A 16,296-nucleotide genomic window follows, 5' to 3' on the forward strand; every position below is an offset into this window, starting at 1 on the left:
CCATCTACCATCCAGCATTCCACTGCCAGACTCTGCCTCCCTCTACACAACCTTCTGCTTAAACTCCCATTTTCTAGGCTGTGAGATTATAACTAAGTTGCATTTAACTAGTTCATACCAAAGTATGAGTGACTGCATGCCACTTAAAGTTCAGTGGGAATTTGACATTTGATATCCATCAACTCAAAGAACTGAGTCTGAGTAGCACACAAATGTTGAACATTTATTATTTGGGTGTCAGAAGGTCTGTACATAAAATTTGCTTTAGAAAACTCTAATGAATTCATGGTTAGACTTCATTCATACTGTTTATCAAACAATTCAACATTTTTTCATCATGATCCCATCATTGTTCCTTTTTCCAGGTTTGTCTCTGAAATTCAGTGTCCACACTATATAGCCCCTCTGCTGCCCACAGCGTGAGGGTGGTCTAGACACAGCATCAGAAAGGGGTGATCACTAATTCACAGCAGAGACTTAATCCTCAGCATTGCCCTCTTGGAGTTTTCCCAGAAAAGACCTAACAAACCCTGTCTTGCTGGGGATGGCATCAGAGCAACCCTTTCAAAGCTGCAGAACAAAGGCTTCAATGTGGCTCTGGGAAATTCCATGCTCCACTCAGATCCAGGTCTGGTTTGGTGGCCTCCAGCTGTCAACATCTGGAATCCATTTCCCACTTGGAAAAGCCACCCAGACAGAACTGCCTATACCCATAATTGGGCCTAGTGATGTGGCCAAGGAAGCATGGGGATCCCCTGAGGGCTGGGAGGGGATTGGTCAGTGTCAGATTATCCAACAAAAAGAGGTAACCTGAACTGAGGGCACTAGCTCAAGAGGTGACATTGAAAAAAATTTTTTTAATTATTTGATATTTCAGTAAAAGCATCAAGGAAAATATTAGAACTTTTGGGAACTTTCTTAAATTTATGCTTTGGTTAGTATTGCTTTTATTTTGAATTACATATGAGGGAGCATCATATTATTTTCAGTGCTTAAGATGCCTAAAGATTTTACCCAGTCCTGGGCCAGGAATTAGACAACTATATTGTATGAGACTGGGGTTGAGGACGGATTAAATGCCACACAGAACACCCTAATGTCTTATGTATGCCTAAATTCCAGCAGCTAGCACAGCACAGCTCAGAAAATGTATGATGGTCTCATTACACTTGGCCCTGTAGGCACTATTGCTACTGGTATGACAGTCAACCAACCTAGCAATCCAAGGCTTCCCATGGAAATGACAGTGGATATTGATGGAAGAAGAGACAGTCACCACTCCCCTCACCTCCCACTTGCACTTGGGCGACCTTTTAATAATCTTCCAGCGTCAGGCATTTTGGGAGTAAGGGAGATGGAGTGCTGGAAATAGTAAGATTTCATCGTTCAACAACAGGTGTACATTGGTTGTCCTTGGCAGATCTGATGTATAGTCACTTTCACCAACAGTTTTTTACCCACAGTGACAACTTCTCCGGTCTTCCACCTTGTCCCTCAGCCAAATCCTCTCTTTCATTCCCACCCATGGCTCTTCCTCAGCTCTGAAACACTCCCCCAGATCCTCATCCAGAGCATGTTCCATCTTTCTAATTCTAGGAGAGCCAGCTCACATTGGATGTCTTCATCAACCTGGACTACACACATGGTGAGTGAAGGCAGAACAATGACAATTGAAAATGCAGGCCAATCTCCCACAGCTTCCTAGATGCAAAAAAATGTATCAGTGACCACTCTACAACATTCATTGTGGGAGGCTCAAAGTGACTATATTTTATTGCATTGCAAAGCAGCGTGCCAAGGACTTAACCCAGCTCCATAACCATAGCAGGTGCCTCATCAACACATTATATATGGAGATTATGATGAAGCTCATATATACGCACAGTGTCTTAGGAGGCCTGGAACCTACTCCTAGGGTACATGCAAAATGTCAGAAGAGGAGTCAATGCAGTCCAGAAAGCCATATTATTGAGTGCCCACTGGATTCCAGGCTAATTCTAGGCATCAAGATGAATTGGAAGATGGCAGCCAGTTCCTACTCAGAAGGAAGGAAGGTAGGTAAAGAACCACCAAGGTTGGGGCAGATGTATTTATGATAGGAATACTAAAGAAGGGAAATGGCTGTGGGCTGGAGGAACTGAAGTTGGCTCCTTTAAGGAGAAGGCATTTGAGCTGTTCATTGAAGTAGGAGTAGAATTTCAACAGATAAAAGTAAGAGTCAGGTATTCCAACCAAGAGGATGACTGAGGCACTCTGCTGGGTGTCACCCAGGAACATAACTTTATCCATTTGGCTACAAGGTCTGAGGGTCTTTGGAGGGTACATTATGTAGAGAAAGAAAAGGCTGAAAAAGGAAAATCTAAATATCACATTAAGGAGAACTTCCACATCAGGTCAAAGGGATGGTATTATTCTGTTTAGTAGTCCTTAAATGACTTGATCATATGTGTTGTCCTCCAGAGAGATTAATTTAAAAGTTCCAAGTAGGTTGAATGGAGGCAGACATGAAAGGCAAAAAGAAAGACCATGGGAAGCATACTATGGCCATCCCAGACTCTAATTTAAAACTGGTGTCCAAAGGACATGGAATTTATAGGTGACTTTACTACAACCAAAGAAGAAAAACAACAAAAAATAACAATATAATAATAATGTGTACACTATATAGAGAGAACAATAGAGGAACAGAAGCATAAACAATGGTCAGTTGTCCAACCTAGATATTCTGTAAGAAATACAGTTGACCCTTGAACAACATGGAGGTTAGGGGCACCACCCTTCCATGCCATTGAAAATCTGCATATAACTTTCAACTCCCCCCAAACTTAACTACTGATAGCCTACTGTTGACCAGAAGTCTTACCAATAACATGAACAGTTGATTAACACATATTTTGTATGTTACATGCACTATATGCTGTATTCTTATAATAGTAAGCCAGAGAAAATAAAATATTAAGAAAACCATAAAGATGAGAAAATACATTTATAGGACTGTACTGTATGTATAAAAAAATTTCCATGTATAAATCTATCCATGCTGTTCAAGCCCATGTTGTTAGGGGTCAATTGTACTTCCTGGCAATTGGATGCCTTGGCCACCTAAGCACAAGGGACTGTGCTTGGGATCGCTTTCTTCAATTTTTCATGTGACATCCTTTTTAAAAATGCAGATTATTGCAGTAATAGAAAATTTAATCAGCTAGGGAAGAAAACAAGCCATGTTTCCTCTGACTGGCACGGATTACTAAGAGGTACCCATTCAGGTCTTAGTGATCTCAGTTGTTTATAATACATGCCAGAGGGACAGATGTTTGCACTTCTTGGAGTAAAGCTGCTGTATAAATCTTCAGTTTTGTTATTGCAGCAACCTGTAAAATTACAATAAATATTCCATTGCAATGGCGTTACATTATAGGCACGTAGAAGTTCCAAAAGAGCAGGCCTTGCATTGGAACACAATTTACGCACCACCAAAAAAAAAAAAAAAATGAAGTCGAGGACTCTTAAAAGTAGTCTTCAGATGTTTTAGAAGAAAGATCACTATAAAACTGAAAACAAGAAAATCAAAAGGCAAATTCATTTTTTCTATGTAGAAGTGAACATTTAGCAGATTATTACTGATCTCTCACTATACTGGAGTGCATGGCTTGATGTATGCAAAGGCCATGTGCAAGGAGCTGACAGTGGTGGCCAGACCCAAGATGTCATGTGCTGTGAGCAGCCAGCTCGCAACCTGACAGAGAATCTTTGACTGGGCCCGAGGGCTAGAGTTACATGGGACAAGACAGGGTTGTAGGACTTGGCAGGAGGGCTCATGGGGCAGGAGGATGGTGATGACTTATACTAAGAGGCACTAAATCAATGCCCTTTCCCTCACTCTGCTCTGGATCACTTCTAGAAACCCTGGTTCAAATAACTCTGCTGGGTTTAGATCGATCCCCCAAACCTTTAAGTGCAATTGTATTTCTTAAGGGCATTTTTAGCTGATTCTTTGGTTTTATTTTTAGTTTTTTTTTTTTTAGTTATGATTTTTTGCAGGTATCTGCTTATGTTCAGGCAGGTATAGCCTGCCCACAGGAGTCTCTGAGTTTCCTGAGAGCAGAATTGGTTTCATTCCTGTTTCCATCACAGTACCCAGGACTGTTGGCTTGTGCCAGCAGATAGAGGACACTGTGGGAGACAGAAGTAACTTCTCCTGGGTACAGAGGACATGCATGAGAGAGGATATAGAGAATGTGGTGAGAAGAGGGAAATACTGGGCAATCCACCTCAATGGCCAGTGCTTGTCTTCAGTTCCTTTACCATCTACACCTCTCCACTTCTCCCAAAGGAGGGTTCTCACACTGAGAAAGGAGACCCAGTGCCTCCCAGAAGAAGGAAAGAGTGTGGGGAGGCTGCAAGGGGAAACCCTACTGTCCTCCAGAGCCCTTCAGTCTTGAAAGAACCACAGAGGAGCATGCTCAAGGGCATCCAAGCCGACTTCACTGTCCAGGTGCCAGTGGGGCTATCTTGAATGTCTAGGCAATCACAGGCTTTGCACACAGAAGTCTGGCTCTCCCACCATGCTCTCTTCTTGATCCCACTACATCCCCTCCTAGGTTTTACCATTACTGTTCCTGCTCTTTGAATAGTTATGAGAAACTATAGGTGTCTAGGGCTTCTTTCCTCCCTGTTCCCTACCTCTCATGTGGGGCTGACCTCAGAGCACAGTCTCAGAGTGGTCATACCTGCTTTTTAGCACAGACTCAAAAATCTGCTAGGGTCTCCTGTTAGTTGACCAAGCAATTAAGGGGGTATCTGAGGGTTTTTCCCTACCCACCCCCACTAATTTTTAAAACTCGTGTCTGAACCCATCACTGGCCTTCCAGAAGAAATTTGCATTGTGCTTCTCTTGGTGAGATGGTCCCACTGCATCTCTTTCGACTGTGTTGCCTGAAATGGCAGGGCCACATTCCTGTTCCTCAGTGGTAGGTGGTGCTGGGATTGACAATCCTGCCTGGAGCTGTCCAGGGGGCCTTCACTTTCCCCTGGCACTCAGCCTTGAGGTCTCCACCCCTGCACTTCTCTAGGAAAACATACACTCACTCCCTCCTGGTATTCCCATGGTCCCCACACCCCTGTCCCCCTTTCTTCACCCTATTTTGTGCTTTCTCCTTCTTCCCTCATGTGTTGCTCTTCTTGAACCATGCTTCTCTCTCCTCTAGTCACAACACTGCTCATTTCCCCAATGGCCCACAATTTCCAAATGATTTAGCAAAATATTCATTTGCTTACTTGATTGTTGATTCTCCCCCACTAGACTGGAAAACCAATCAGGGAAGGTCCCTTGGCAGTTATTCCCAGAGCATAGCATGGTGCTGCCACAAACGAAATATTGGTTGAATAATATTGTTGAATAAATGAACGAATAAGTGAATGAACAAATGAATGAATGATAGTATCAGGGACACTGGATTACAGATGTTTCAGTTCCCCGCCCCTAGACAATGAGATCTTGTCTATAGGAGCCTGTTTATTACAGTGCTATACCTCCATTGCCCATAGAGGCTTGACATTTGTAATAAGTGTAAGTAGAATTGAGCAAAATCAAATCACAGGAAACAAATCAGGGCTTTGCAAGCATGACTGGATACCCAGGAGGCAGCCCTCACAGGCAGACTGGGTAAACATAAACTAATGTGGCAGGGATGTGCTCAGGAAGGCAGGGTAGGAGGCAGATTGAGAATTTTCATGCCAAAACAGTAGAATGGAACACAAGGAGAAATCCAACCTAGGAGTCAGGAAAGACAATGCCAGTCCTACTTTACTTTACTCTGGGTGTGACCTTGAGGAAATCACCTCTTATCTCTGGGTCTCAGTTTGCTCATTTGTAAAATAAGCAGGACAGACCAGATTACTTGGAAGGTTCCTGCCAGCTGAACATGACATGGAGCAAAGTTTGACATGAGAAAATAAATAGCAATTAAAAGGGCAGGTAACAAGCATCTGGCTTTGTCTGAGGCCTGTGTTCTGAAGTTGATTCACTCCAGGCTGTGTCACAGCAGCCCCATCATGCACACTCCTATACATGTGCATACCATATGCATACCATGCATACGCAAGGGACACACAAGCCCAGAGCCCATTGCCAGAGAAGAGTCAGGTGAAGAGGGGAGAGAGGGTGTATCCCAAGGACTCCCTCCCTGTATGATGTCACGTCCAGGGAGAGACTAAGGACCAGAAGGAGAAGGAGGCCCAACCTCTGGCAGTCTGGGCCCACTTCCACCCACAGCTTGCAGAAAACCCACTGCTCAGAGTCTTAGGCAGAGGTTCCAATTTGGCATTTTCTTCCTCCTCCCTCAAAGCAGGGCAGCCTTTCCCATAGCCACTAGCACAGTCTAATTTTCCTGAGGATGTAGAAGTGAGTAACATCTTCTTAATAAGGCCTTCCCTGCTCTAGGAAATCCTAGCATGAGAGACCTTCTCTAAGCCAGGGAGCAGCATTTGCAAGAAACACCAAATTCAATGGGGTAAAATCAAATCAGGGAGCCAGGTCAGGCATCACAGGCATGACTGGATGCCCAGGAGGCACCCTCTGTGTGACAGATAAACCAATAAGAGACAGATGTGCAGCTCTTGCGCTAAGGTTGGTTTTGACATTTTTAAATGACTATATTTTAAATAGTTATGTGCGTACCTATGGTAGGAGTTTCCATTTCCTTCTAGGCCTCCAAACTACAGTATTTACTCTCTGGCCCTTTTCAGAACTTTTGCCAGCCTCTGCCCTGAACAACCGCTGAGTGTCCCTGTCAATGGCAAAATTGGAACTCCGACTGTAGTGCTGGGAGCAGCCTTTAACTCTGGACACCACCAGAGAATGATGGTGATAGGACAGGGCAGTCACTGTCTGACCCACTGCTCCCATCTCCTTCATTCCCACTGCTTCCTCTCTTCCTAGCCACCTCCCAGGTCTCCAGAAGCTTCTCTTTTCTACCCTATTCTTTCTCACCCTTCCACACCTGACCCATAACACTTTATTTGGGAACTCCCAAGACACTTGACCACATGCTGTCTTGCATGATTTGCTTGTTTTATAAGGATTGCTTCTCGAGAGGGACTGGAAGCGTGAGAAGGCAGGGACCACATCCTGACGTGTGTTCTGGTATTCCCCAACCCCAGCACAATAAGGAGTGCTGGGCCTGGAGCAGCTGGTGAGTAGCCATGTGCTGCTGAAGTCCAAGTGCAGAGAATACTTGAACACCACCCAGGGTCACACTCCACTGTGCACAAGTCTGCCATTTCTGGAGGGCACTTGGAGCAAGGTGTCCCTGCTCCAAGAGAAACACTTTGTGCCGTCCACTCCAAGCCCAGAAGTGCTTCTATCATTAACACTAGAATCACTCAAAGGCCAGCTCTGTGAAAAGATTCCTCTAGGGCTGATATTCTGTTTCATTTTCCCCTCCAGGGAGTGTTTCAGGCAGGGAAAATCAAGGAGCTGGGTTTCTTAAAGCATGTGAAACTATTTGTTTTTTGAATCTGTCATTGCTTAGGGTTCAGGAAGCATATGGACAGGAGAAGAAACCAGCAAGTAGAGAAAAGGAAGGGGCCAGATGCTTTGTAATAGAGAAGCTGTCCTTCCACAAGAGCATGACGCAGAGTGCAGCCCTGCTCTCTGAGTTCTGGTTGCCAGAGCTGGTAGATTAGGAACTCAGTGCCGGTTTCCTGCAGTGGGAGCCAAGACACAACATCTGGATAAAAAGCCTGGCTGAAGCCACTTGATCTAATCTCCTCAGGAAGGTGGAGGCTATGGAAAGTCAATGACAGCATAAAAGAGGAGAGGGGGAGAGCATGAAGGGACCCTTATCTCAGATAGCCTGAGTAAGAGTTTTGACATTAAGGTTCCTTTTCATTCATCAATGTGAAGAGGCAAACGATGATAGCTGGAGTGAAGCAGCACAGCCTATTTCAGGAATCATGGCAACAGGTGGACTAGGAAGACAGAGATATTGAAACCATTGAACCGCCTGGTGGGTGCCCAGCCAGTACCCCAGGGCGGGTATCGGGGCACTGAAATCTGGGATGGGAGGCTGCAGCAGGCCACTCGGGTACCCGACACCCCCTCCAGCACTGCCCTGAGGGCCCCCCTTCATAACCCTGCCCTGTATCCCCTTCTTTCATGTAAACTACATAAACAGTCTATTTTCCTTCCCTCTCTCGCTGAGGATTTGTATTAGATGGAAGCCACTTACTGGACATTTCAATGAAGCAGTTGTTCTATTTGGACCAAAACCTATGAGCACCCAGACACATCTAAGACCTGCGTGTTGCTCTCTGAGCCTAAAAGAACTGACTTTCAGATAATGATGTCCCTTTTATCTTTAAAGGAGGGTGGAGCCTGAAGGGGGATCCAGTCCCAATCACCAGGTGTGTGCTGAACTATATGCATTAGCTTTAAAGACATACATTAGGGCTTGGAGGTGAGTCTGTGGAGTTGAGCTTTGGCAAGATGCCCTGCTTTTAGGCAGATTGTAAATTATAAATAAATAGTCTCTGTTCTTCTTTTGCTTCAGCATGTAATGAAAAACAACAGAGCCCTGCCTGCACAATTCTTCTGTTTCCGCCTCAGATTTGCTGTTAACAGTTCCTGACTGGAAATGACTCCAGGCAGTCACAGACACTGGCTTTTATTATCATGTCGGCGTCTTATTTAAATCCACAGTTCCCAGACATCAATTTAGCAAAGCCTCTCTCACCCCATGGGGATGTGGATGCACCCTCAGAGCCAAACATCAAGCTCCCTGTTGTTGTGGGGGAGGTGTGATTGTGGCCCACCCTGGTGTGGATGTAAGACAACGGGTCTTTAGATTATTTAGCAGCAAAAGCAAGAGAAGGAATCTGGAGCCCCCTGGAACGTAGTTAATCCCAGAGAGAAATTGCAGCCAGTGTTATACCTACTATGAACCACCCACCCAGTGAACAGAAAACCAAGAGTTTCTTTCTGAGTTGGGGATTGCTCAGCACAAGGCCACAATCTGTAGAAACTAGCCTCTGAAGTGGCCAGGCAAATCCTTCTTTCTGCCTCTGTCCACCAGAAAGGCTCTGCATTCTCTGTCACACCATGGTTGAGGGGGAGAATTTAACATAGAGCAATCTTCCCTCCTTTACTCTTCTGTGACTTTCACACCAGGACTGCACTTCTGTGAACAGGCTTTATGTCTGTGAGAATCAGGCTGGTTTCACAGAGCTGTTGAGAGCCCTGTGAAGCAGGGCTTAAAGCCTGCAGACAAAGCAGAACTCCGAACTGCAGCCCCAAGAGATGGCTGTGGGGCTGCGGGGGTCTGATCTTCCCTTGCCTTTTAGCTGCATACACACACACACACACACACACGCACACGTGCTGGCAGTTGCATCTGATAGCACAGCATCAGGCAGTATGTCGGGAACAGCCTGAGACAAACAGAATTTGCTCCTCTGTGATGCACAGAGGGGGCCCAACAGAAAGAAGTTTACCATCAAATCATTACTTTTCCAAGTAATCCACCCCAGTCAAGGTGGTGTTTGCTCTGACTTCAAAAGCAGAAACAGCAAGTGACAGACTCCTTTTGAAAACTTCAAAAAACAGCAACAAAAAACAACTAACACTCGCCTCAGCCACATACATTTTATTTCCTGGGATAGAAATAAAGAGAATGAATTATCAAAAGTCTTTCTTCAACATCATTAAAATGCTTTTCAAAGAAAATTACAAGAATTGTTTAAGGCGCACAGAGAAGGTCAGTCTTGCCTTTCTTCCAGAACATTCCTTGCCCTAGACGCAAAACACCGATACCAGATCCCAGAAAACAGAGAGGCTTACAGACAACAGGAACCAGAACAGCCATAACCAGGGTCTCTGGCTCTAATAGAATTATCACAGAAAAACATCACAATAACTCCCTCTTCCATAAATACAGCATTTCTGGAAAATGTATCCAAAATATCTCCATCTGAACTACAGTACAAAAATCCACTCACCAGCCATAAAAATAATATTTTCCCCTATACACAAATAAAATCATATGTAAAGCAAATTTGGAACACATGGAGGGGGTTACAAAATCCCTTGGGATCTTGGCTATTTAAAGTCATTTTTTGTTTGGGTTATCCCTCTGCTGGGTATAGGGAACTGGCTACAAATACATCCATTTCGTAGTGCTCACCATTTCAACAGCTCCTGCGTCATGGAATGTGGTACTTTTTAAAAATAGGCGACCCTTGGTGTCATGGAAAGAAGAGGAAAAATGGGGGATCAAGGGAGGGAGGGAAGGAGAGAAGTCTAAAGAGGGACAGACTTCAAGGTGGGCTTGAAATACTCCGTGGTATAAAGTCAGTACCCCGGCTCAGGAGGTCTCTGCTATCCCCACCCCACTACCACCACTCTGCCGGGGCTCCCCCTTACAAATCCGTTTCCCGACTCGTGTCCAGGCAGAGGGCATAGAGGGATCGCCGCAAGTCCACATTGCTTTTGGCCTTGAGGTTACACTTCTCCAGGGGGCAGCTGCCCCTTCGGGCTCCGTCTGCATTCTCCAGGGACACTCCAGCCTTGCACAGGGACCCCTTGCTCCAGCTGGTCTTCCGAGGGCCTCCGCTGTCCAGCCCTGTCCCCTGGCTCTGGCTGCCCTGCTCTTCCTTCAGAGCGGCCTGCTCCTCGTGGTCCGTCTCCCGGTGGTAGAAGTAGTTGAAGTTGGAGACAATGACGGGCACAGGCAGGGCGATGGTGAGGACCCCGGCGATGGCACACAGCGAGCCCACGATCTTGCCCCCCACAGTGACAGGCCTCATGTCCCCATAGCCTACCGTGGTCATTGTGACGACTGCCCACCAGAAGGCGTCCGGGATGCTGGAAAAGTGGGTCTCCTGGTTGTCAGCCTCTGCGAAGTAGACGGCACTGGAGAAGAGGATGACCCCGATGAAGAGGAAGAAGATGAGCAGGCCCAGCTCCCTCATGGAGGCCTGCAAGGTCTTGCCCAGGATCTGCAGCCCCTTGGAGTGGCGGGAGAGCTTGAAGATGCGGAACACCCGGACCAGGCGGATCACTCTGAGGATGGCCAGGGACATGGCCTGCTGCCCATTCTGGCCACCCCCTCCCCCGCCTGGCTGTTGCTCGGCCAGCTCGGTGCCCAGGGTGATGAAGTAGGGGAAGATGGCCACCACGTCAATGATGTTCATGATGTTCCGAGAGAACTCCGCCTTGCTGGGGCAGGCGAAGAAGCGCACGAGCAGCTCGAAGGTGAACCAGATGACGCACGTGGTCTCTACGATGAAGAAGGGGTCAGCCAGGGTCCGCGGCAGGAGAGGCGCCACCGTGGGGCCCGAGGCGGGCGCCAGGGCCGCGCTGCCGTTGGTCCCCCGGGCGGGCCCAGGGGGGTGGGGGGGCCCCGGGGGATGGCGCAGCAGCTCGCGCTCGTCCCGGAACTCGGGCAAGGTCTCCAAGCAGAAGGTGATGATGGAGATGAGAATGACCAAGACCGAGACGATCGCGATGGCCCTGGCGGACCCGGAGCTTTCCGGGTACTCGAAGATAAGCCACACCTGTCGCTGGAACTCGTTGCGGGGCAGCGGCTTCTCCTCCTCCTTGATGAAGCCCTCGTCCTCGCGGAAGCGCTCCAGGGCCTCGTCCCCCAGCTGGTAGAAGCGGATCTCATCGGCGAACACGTCCAGCGAGACGTTGACCGGCCTCCGCAGGCGGCCCCCGGACTGGTAGTAGTAGAGGATGCCGTCGAAGCTGGGCCGGTTGCGGTCGAAGAAGTACTCGTTCCGCAGGGGGTCGAAGTAGCGCAGGCGCTTGGCCGGGTCCCCCAGGAGGGTGTCGGGGAACTGCGCCAGGGTGCCCAGCTGCGTCTCGAAGCGCAGCCCGGAGATGTTGATGAGGACGCGCTGGTGGTGAAAGGACCCCGAGCCCGGGCCCGGCACCTGGTCCTCCGCCAGGCCCAGGGCGGGGTCGCCGTCTCCCTCCTCGTCCTCCGGGGGCAGCCGTCGAGGCAGAGGCAGCGCTGGCAGAGGCCGCGCTCCGGGGTCCGCTCCCCTCGGCGGGCCGCGCTCCCTGGGCTCCCGCTCCTTGGGGCCGGCGCCGCGCGCAGCCGTCGGGGGGCACTGGAGCTCCCCCCCTACGGCCTGGCCACAGCCTGCCCGGGCCTCACCTCCTCCCCTGACGGTCATGGCCCCGCCGTTCTCCAGGGGCACCAGGGCGAGCTCCATGGCCGGGGGGCAGGGGGCATGCTGCGCCCCCACTGACCGGCGTCCGAGCCCCCGCTCGCGCCCGGCTGGGCGCCTTGCGTGGCTCAGGCTCTTCTCCAGCCGTCGGCCGGCCTCCCTGCGGGGCAGGCTGGGGCTGCTGGCGCGATCCCCGGGCTCGGCCCTGACGTCAGGAAGCTGCTGCCCTGCTCGCTGCCTCGCTCTCCGCTCTCCGTTCCGGCAGCCCGTTACCAGGCAGCCAAAAGCCTCCTTCCAGCAGATGCAACCTTCAGCCGCCCCTCTCTGGCTGCGGGGCGGCGCTCGGCCTCGGCCTCCACCCAGCGCGGCTCTCCCGCCTCTTCCCTACCCCGCCCCGTCCCCTCCCCTCCTCCTTCCCCCGCGTCCCCTCCTGGGTCTCCAGCAGCGGGTGTCTCCCCGGAGGGAGGGCACGGCTGGGGCCTGGGGCGACTGGGGGGGGGGGGGTGTGGCGGAGAAGGGAGCAGCCTGGAGGTGGGGGGAGGGAGGGGGGGAGTGAGAGGCTGAAGGAACAGGTTGTACCGACAGCGCCAAAACTCCCAGGGCAACCAGATGAGAATAGCTGTGGATTTCAGTTCACCTGGGAACCCGCTGAACGCCAAGTGGACTCCAGGGGAAATGAACTGCCTTGGGTTGGACGGATGAGACATGAAATAACAGCCCTTTTACAATCCTCCTTTGGAGGAGTAACTAACCATTCCATCTTCTTGGGGAAGAATTATGGACAAGAAGAGGCTGGGCAGAGCTATGGGCCCTGGGGATCTATAGATCTAGAGATACCTAGGGCTGGAGATACCTCCAGACCAAGGTGTAGAAGCCTCTCTCTTCCCACCCAAAGGTAACCGGCTGACAGCTGGCAGTGACCCCCTGCCATAGCCCTGGGACAGCCCTGATTCGCAGTCCAGAGAGTCATGGCCCGTGGGACAAATTCACTGCCTGGTCTCCTATTCCTGAGGACATATAACTCCTCACTCTGCATAAATCCGGTTTGCAAAATCCAGTAAGAGAGAAAGAGAGGAAGAGAGCTGTTCTCCGGTGAAGTTTGGAGCTGGCAACTGCAGCTTTGTGTGTGTGTGTGGGGGGGGGGGGGGGGCGGGGGGGTATGTAGGGGGCAGGAGTGGGGCCCTGGAGGCTGTGGAATCCCAAGGTTGGAGGCCTCCACGGAGCAGAATAAGAAGCAATACTTACTTTGTTCCTATGATGTACCAGGTGCATTGTCGGCTCTTTACAATGACTGACTGGTGTATTCCTATAGCAATGTATTCTCTCAGTGCTCTTACTACCTCCACTTTATAGGTGAGGAAAATGAGACGCAGAGGATGAACTACATTGCTCGTGGGCATATAGGGGGAAAGTGGTGAGGCTGGGATTCAATCCCAAGCCAGTGGACTTTGAGCCCTTGCTCCCTCCACTCCACTCCTCTATAGAAACGTGTAACCCCTCCTCCAGGTACAAGTGCGCCCTCCTCCCAGCCTCTGGCCCCAGAGCTTCCCGTTTTCTCCTGCAGGAGGCAGGAGGATGGCTGAGGCCACAGCTGTCTTTTGGGGTCCAGAAATGGGCCATCTGCCTCCAGCCCCTGTGTGATTTTAGCGGGTATCTGTGGCCAAAGGAAATATCTTGCAAGGCGTATCTGCCAGTTCCAGACAGACTCTCCAGGTATTTGTTGGTTTTAAGTCACCAAAGTCACTGTTTTTGAATGTTCGAAGTGCATTCAGAGTTTTCGAATGTGTTTGTCTATTTTTGTTCTTGTATGCTGTTTACTGTTTTTATATGTGGATGTTACAGCCTCTTGCCTGTGATTATATCTGTACCTGAGGGAAATTTTGGAAACTTGCTATGAGGTGCACAAGTGTTTGTTGGAATAGCAAGGTGTGCACATACTAGCTTAGGTCGGGGTTGGGGAAGTATATACGTGTGGGGCCTTTTTGTGTGTTGCATGAAGGCGGTTGTGAATTGGGTATATGTAACTGTTTTCGCTGTGTGTGACTCTGTACATGTGGTTGGCTGTCCTTGCAGATGTGCCTTGGTGAGCAAGGGGCAGGAGAGGGAAAATCAGTATGTAAGGCCATCACTGTAACCACAGGGCATTGTACTCCCCTCCCCAGACTTCTGCTGTCCCTGCTCCATCTGCCCAGGGGTTTTTATTCTTCTCTGGCTCTGAGGCTGTCAGTCAGGATCAGGTCTGCCCCTGGGAGCCTCGGGCCTACTGAACTCATAGAGGCTGAGCTCAGACACCCATGGCCACTGAGTCTTGTTTACTGACTCATGCATCCTGTGAATACAGGGATAACATCTTGGTTCACACGGGCTCTGCTTGAGGTCCCTATGGGAGGGAGTCTTCTGGAACTTGTCTTCCAGGAGCCCTTGGAGAGATTGTTCCCTTAAGAATAAGAACACAACATAAACAGTGCTGAAAAAGCATGCAAAGCAGGCCTCCTTGATGTGGTAAATTCTTAAATCTGCTTTCCATACATTTACCAGCCTTGATAGGAGCTGGTATCCATCTGAATTACCTTCAGATGTCACATGTGGCAGCCATCAGGATATACTGGAAAGATGTCCTTTGAAGAAAGAAGTTGCTTTTCAGCTTCAAGGAGTACAATTTGCTGAGAGCTTCCAGCCATTGGCAGCTTGGGGCCCTTCCTGGGCAGCCCTTTGCCAATGACTGAGCCTGACGGACTTACAGAGACCTAGCCAGTCCTGCCCTGAGCAGGACTCTTCTGCTGTGCTCTCTTTGCTTTGGATCTCCCCGGTTGAATGGGCCACAACTTTGTAAGAAATTCTTTGCAGTCTGAGACTCTATTCATCCCTCTTCCTCCTCCCTTTCCTTTCACAGGTGTCATCAGGTCAGCATCAAGGGCTGAAGGCTTTCCCTGCTGGCTTCTTCAGGCTCTTTTCTCTTCCGTTCCTTTCCAGTAAACTCCTTGAACTCCAGCACCAACTGACACATCATATAACTGAAACTTACCCTCTTCTCTACCCAACTAATCCTAGGAGATGAGCCCCTCCATAGCAGAGCTTCACATGCACCACCACTGAGGATCTGGTTCAAACACAGACTCTGATGTAGGGTGAACTTAGACCACATTTCAAGCCAGGTCCACAGCACTGCTGACACTCTTGTCCAAAGATCACACTTGTGAGCACCTCCTCTCAGACAAACCTCGGAAAGATTCGCCTTGGAAGGAATTATTTGGAGCACCTAGACTATGTTCAAGCATGAGCTATTCAGAGGAGATAAATGGGAAATCTTTTCTTCATTCATAGGATGGTCCTCAAAGACCACAGGAGGACTTTTAAGGTGTACAGAACCAAAAAGAAAAGAATATTATTTGGGATGCCTGGGTGCCTCAGTAGTTGAGCCCCTGCCTTGCCTCAGGGCATGATCCTGGAGTCCTGGGACCGAGTCCCACATGGGGCTCCCTGTAGGGAGTCTGCTTCCCCCTCTACCTATGTCTCTGCCTCTGTCTCTGTACCTCTCATGAATAAATAAATAAAATCTTTGAAAAAAAGAAAAGAATAATATTGGGAGAAGTAAGGCATTGATGGGAAGGAGAGCTGGGATCAAAGAGGAAGGAGAGAAAGAAGAAGGGGAGGAGGAGAAAGAATCCTAAATGCCACCTTTTTTAATCCATTAGAAAATAATCCATTCAGTATCTACTATGTGCAAAACATTGTTCCAGGTTCTGGGAGTATACTGATGACCAAGACAGATATATTTCCTAATTTATGTGGAGTTATATCTTGGGGAAGGCAAAAGCCACCAGCATCTAATTTTACACTGGTTGTTTAATTACAATTTTAAGAGGTACCATCTAGAATACAGGGTGTTGTGAGAATAGTGGGAAGCCTGACCTCATCTTGGACCCAGGGAAGCTTTCCTGAGGTGGTGATGGGGAAGACAGCTATTCCAGGCAGGAGGAAGAGTATGTTTCAAGGCCCTAGGGCTGGTTAGAGGAGCTTAGGATAGTTGATGGGGGGCTCAGAAAGAGTTCTGTGAGATCTGGCTAGAGAGGTGGAGGATCCAGATTATGAAGATCTTGCTGGGTCAGGTTTCATGATCAC

General features: G+C 49.0%; 1 protein-coding gene and 2 long non-coding RNA genes across 12 annotated transcripts in view; 2 read left to right on the forward strand and 1 right to left on the reverse strand.

The window, feature by feature from the left end:
* LOC112669068 (uncharacterized) overlaps positions 1-3,760 on the forward strand; it is an 82,846-nt gene extending 79,086 nt beyond the window's left edge. Inside the window, exon 4 of the long non-coding RNA XR_004809833.2 lies at positions 1,597-3,760. This is a non-coding gene — a long non-coding RNA (uncharacterized LOC112669068). The remainder of the gene's footprint in view (positions 1-1,596) is intronic.
* KCNA5 (potassium voltage-gated channel subfamily A member 5) overlaps positions 1-12,514 on the reverse strand; it is a 54,495-nt gene extending 41,981 nt beyond the window's left edge. For 7 of the 10 annotated variants that reach the window (XM_035707311.2, XM_035707312.2, XM_035707315.2 and 4 more), the window contains exon 1: positions 10,421-12,513. In XM_035707311.2, coding sequence (XP_035563204.1) covers positions 10,421-12,219 — 1,799 coding nt within the window. In that variant the 5' untranslated portion in view covers positions 12,220-12,513. Of the gene's footprint in view, positions 1-10,420 lie in introns of all 10 variants that reach the window. The other 3 variants (XM_025461908.3, XM_035707310.2, XM_035707309.2) reach the window with 1 other exon arrangement.
* An 838-nt stretch (positions 12,515-13,352) lies between these two features.
* LOC125753790 (uncharacterized) lies at positions 13,353-15,754 on the forward strand. The gene is made up of 2 exons (XR_007406330.1): positions 13,353-13,887; positions 15,068-15,754. It is a non-coding gene; the product is annotated as an uncharacterized LOC125753790 (long non-coding RNA).
* Positions 15,755-16,296: the final 542 nt, after the last annotated feature.

This window comes from Canis lupus, chromosome 27 (genome assembly GCF_003254725.2).
Source record: "Canis lupus dingo isolate Sandy chromosome 27, ASM325472v2, whole genome shotgun sequence".
In the NCBI taxonomy this organism is placed as follows: Eukaryota; Metazoa; Chordata; class Mammalia; order Carnivora; family Canidae; genus Canis; species Canis lupus.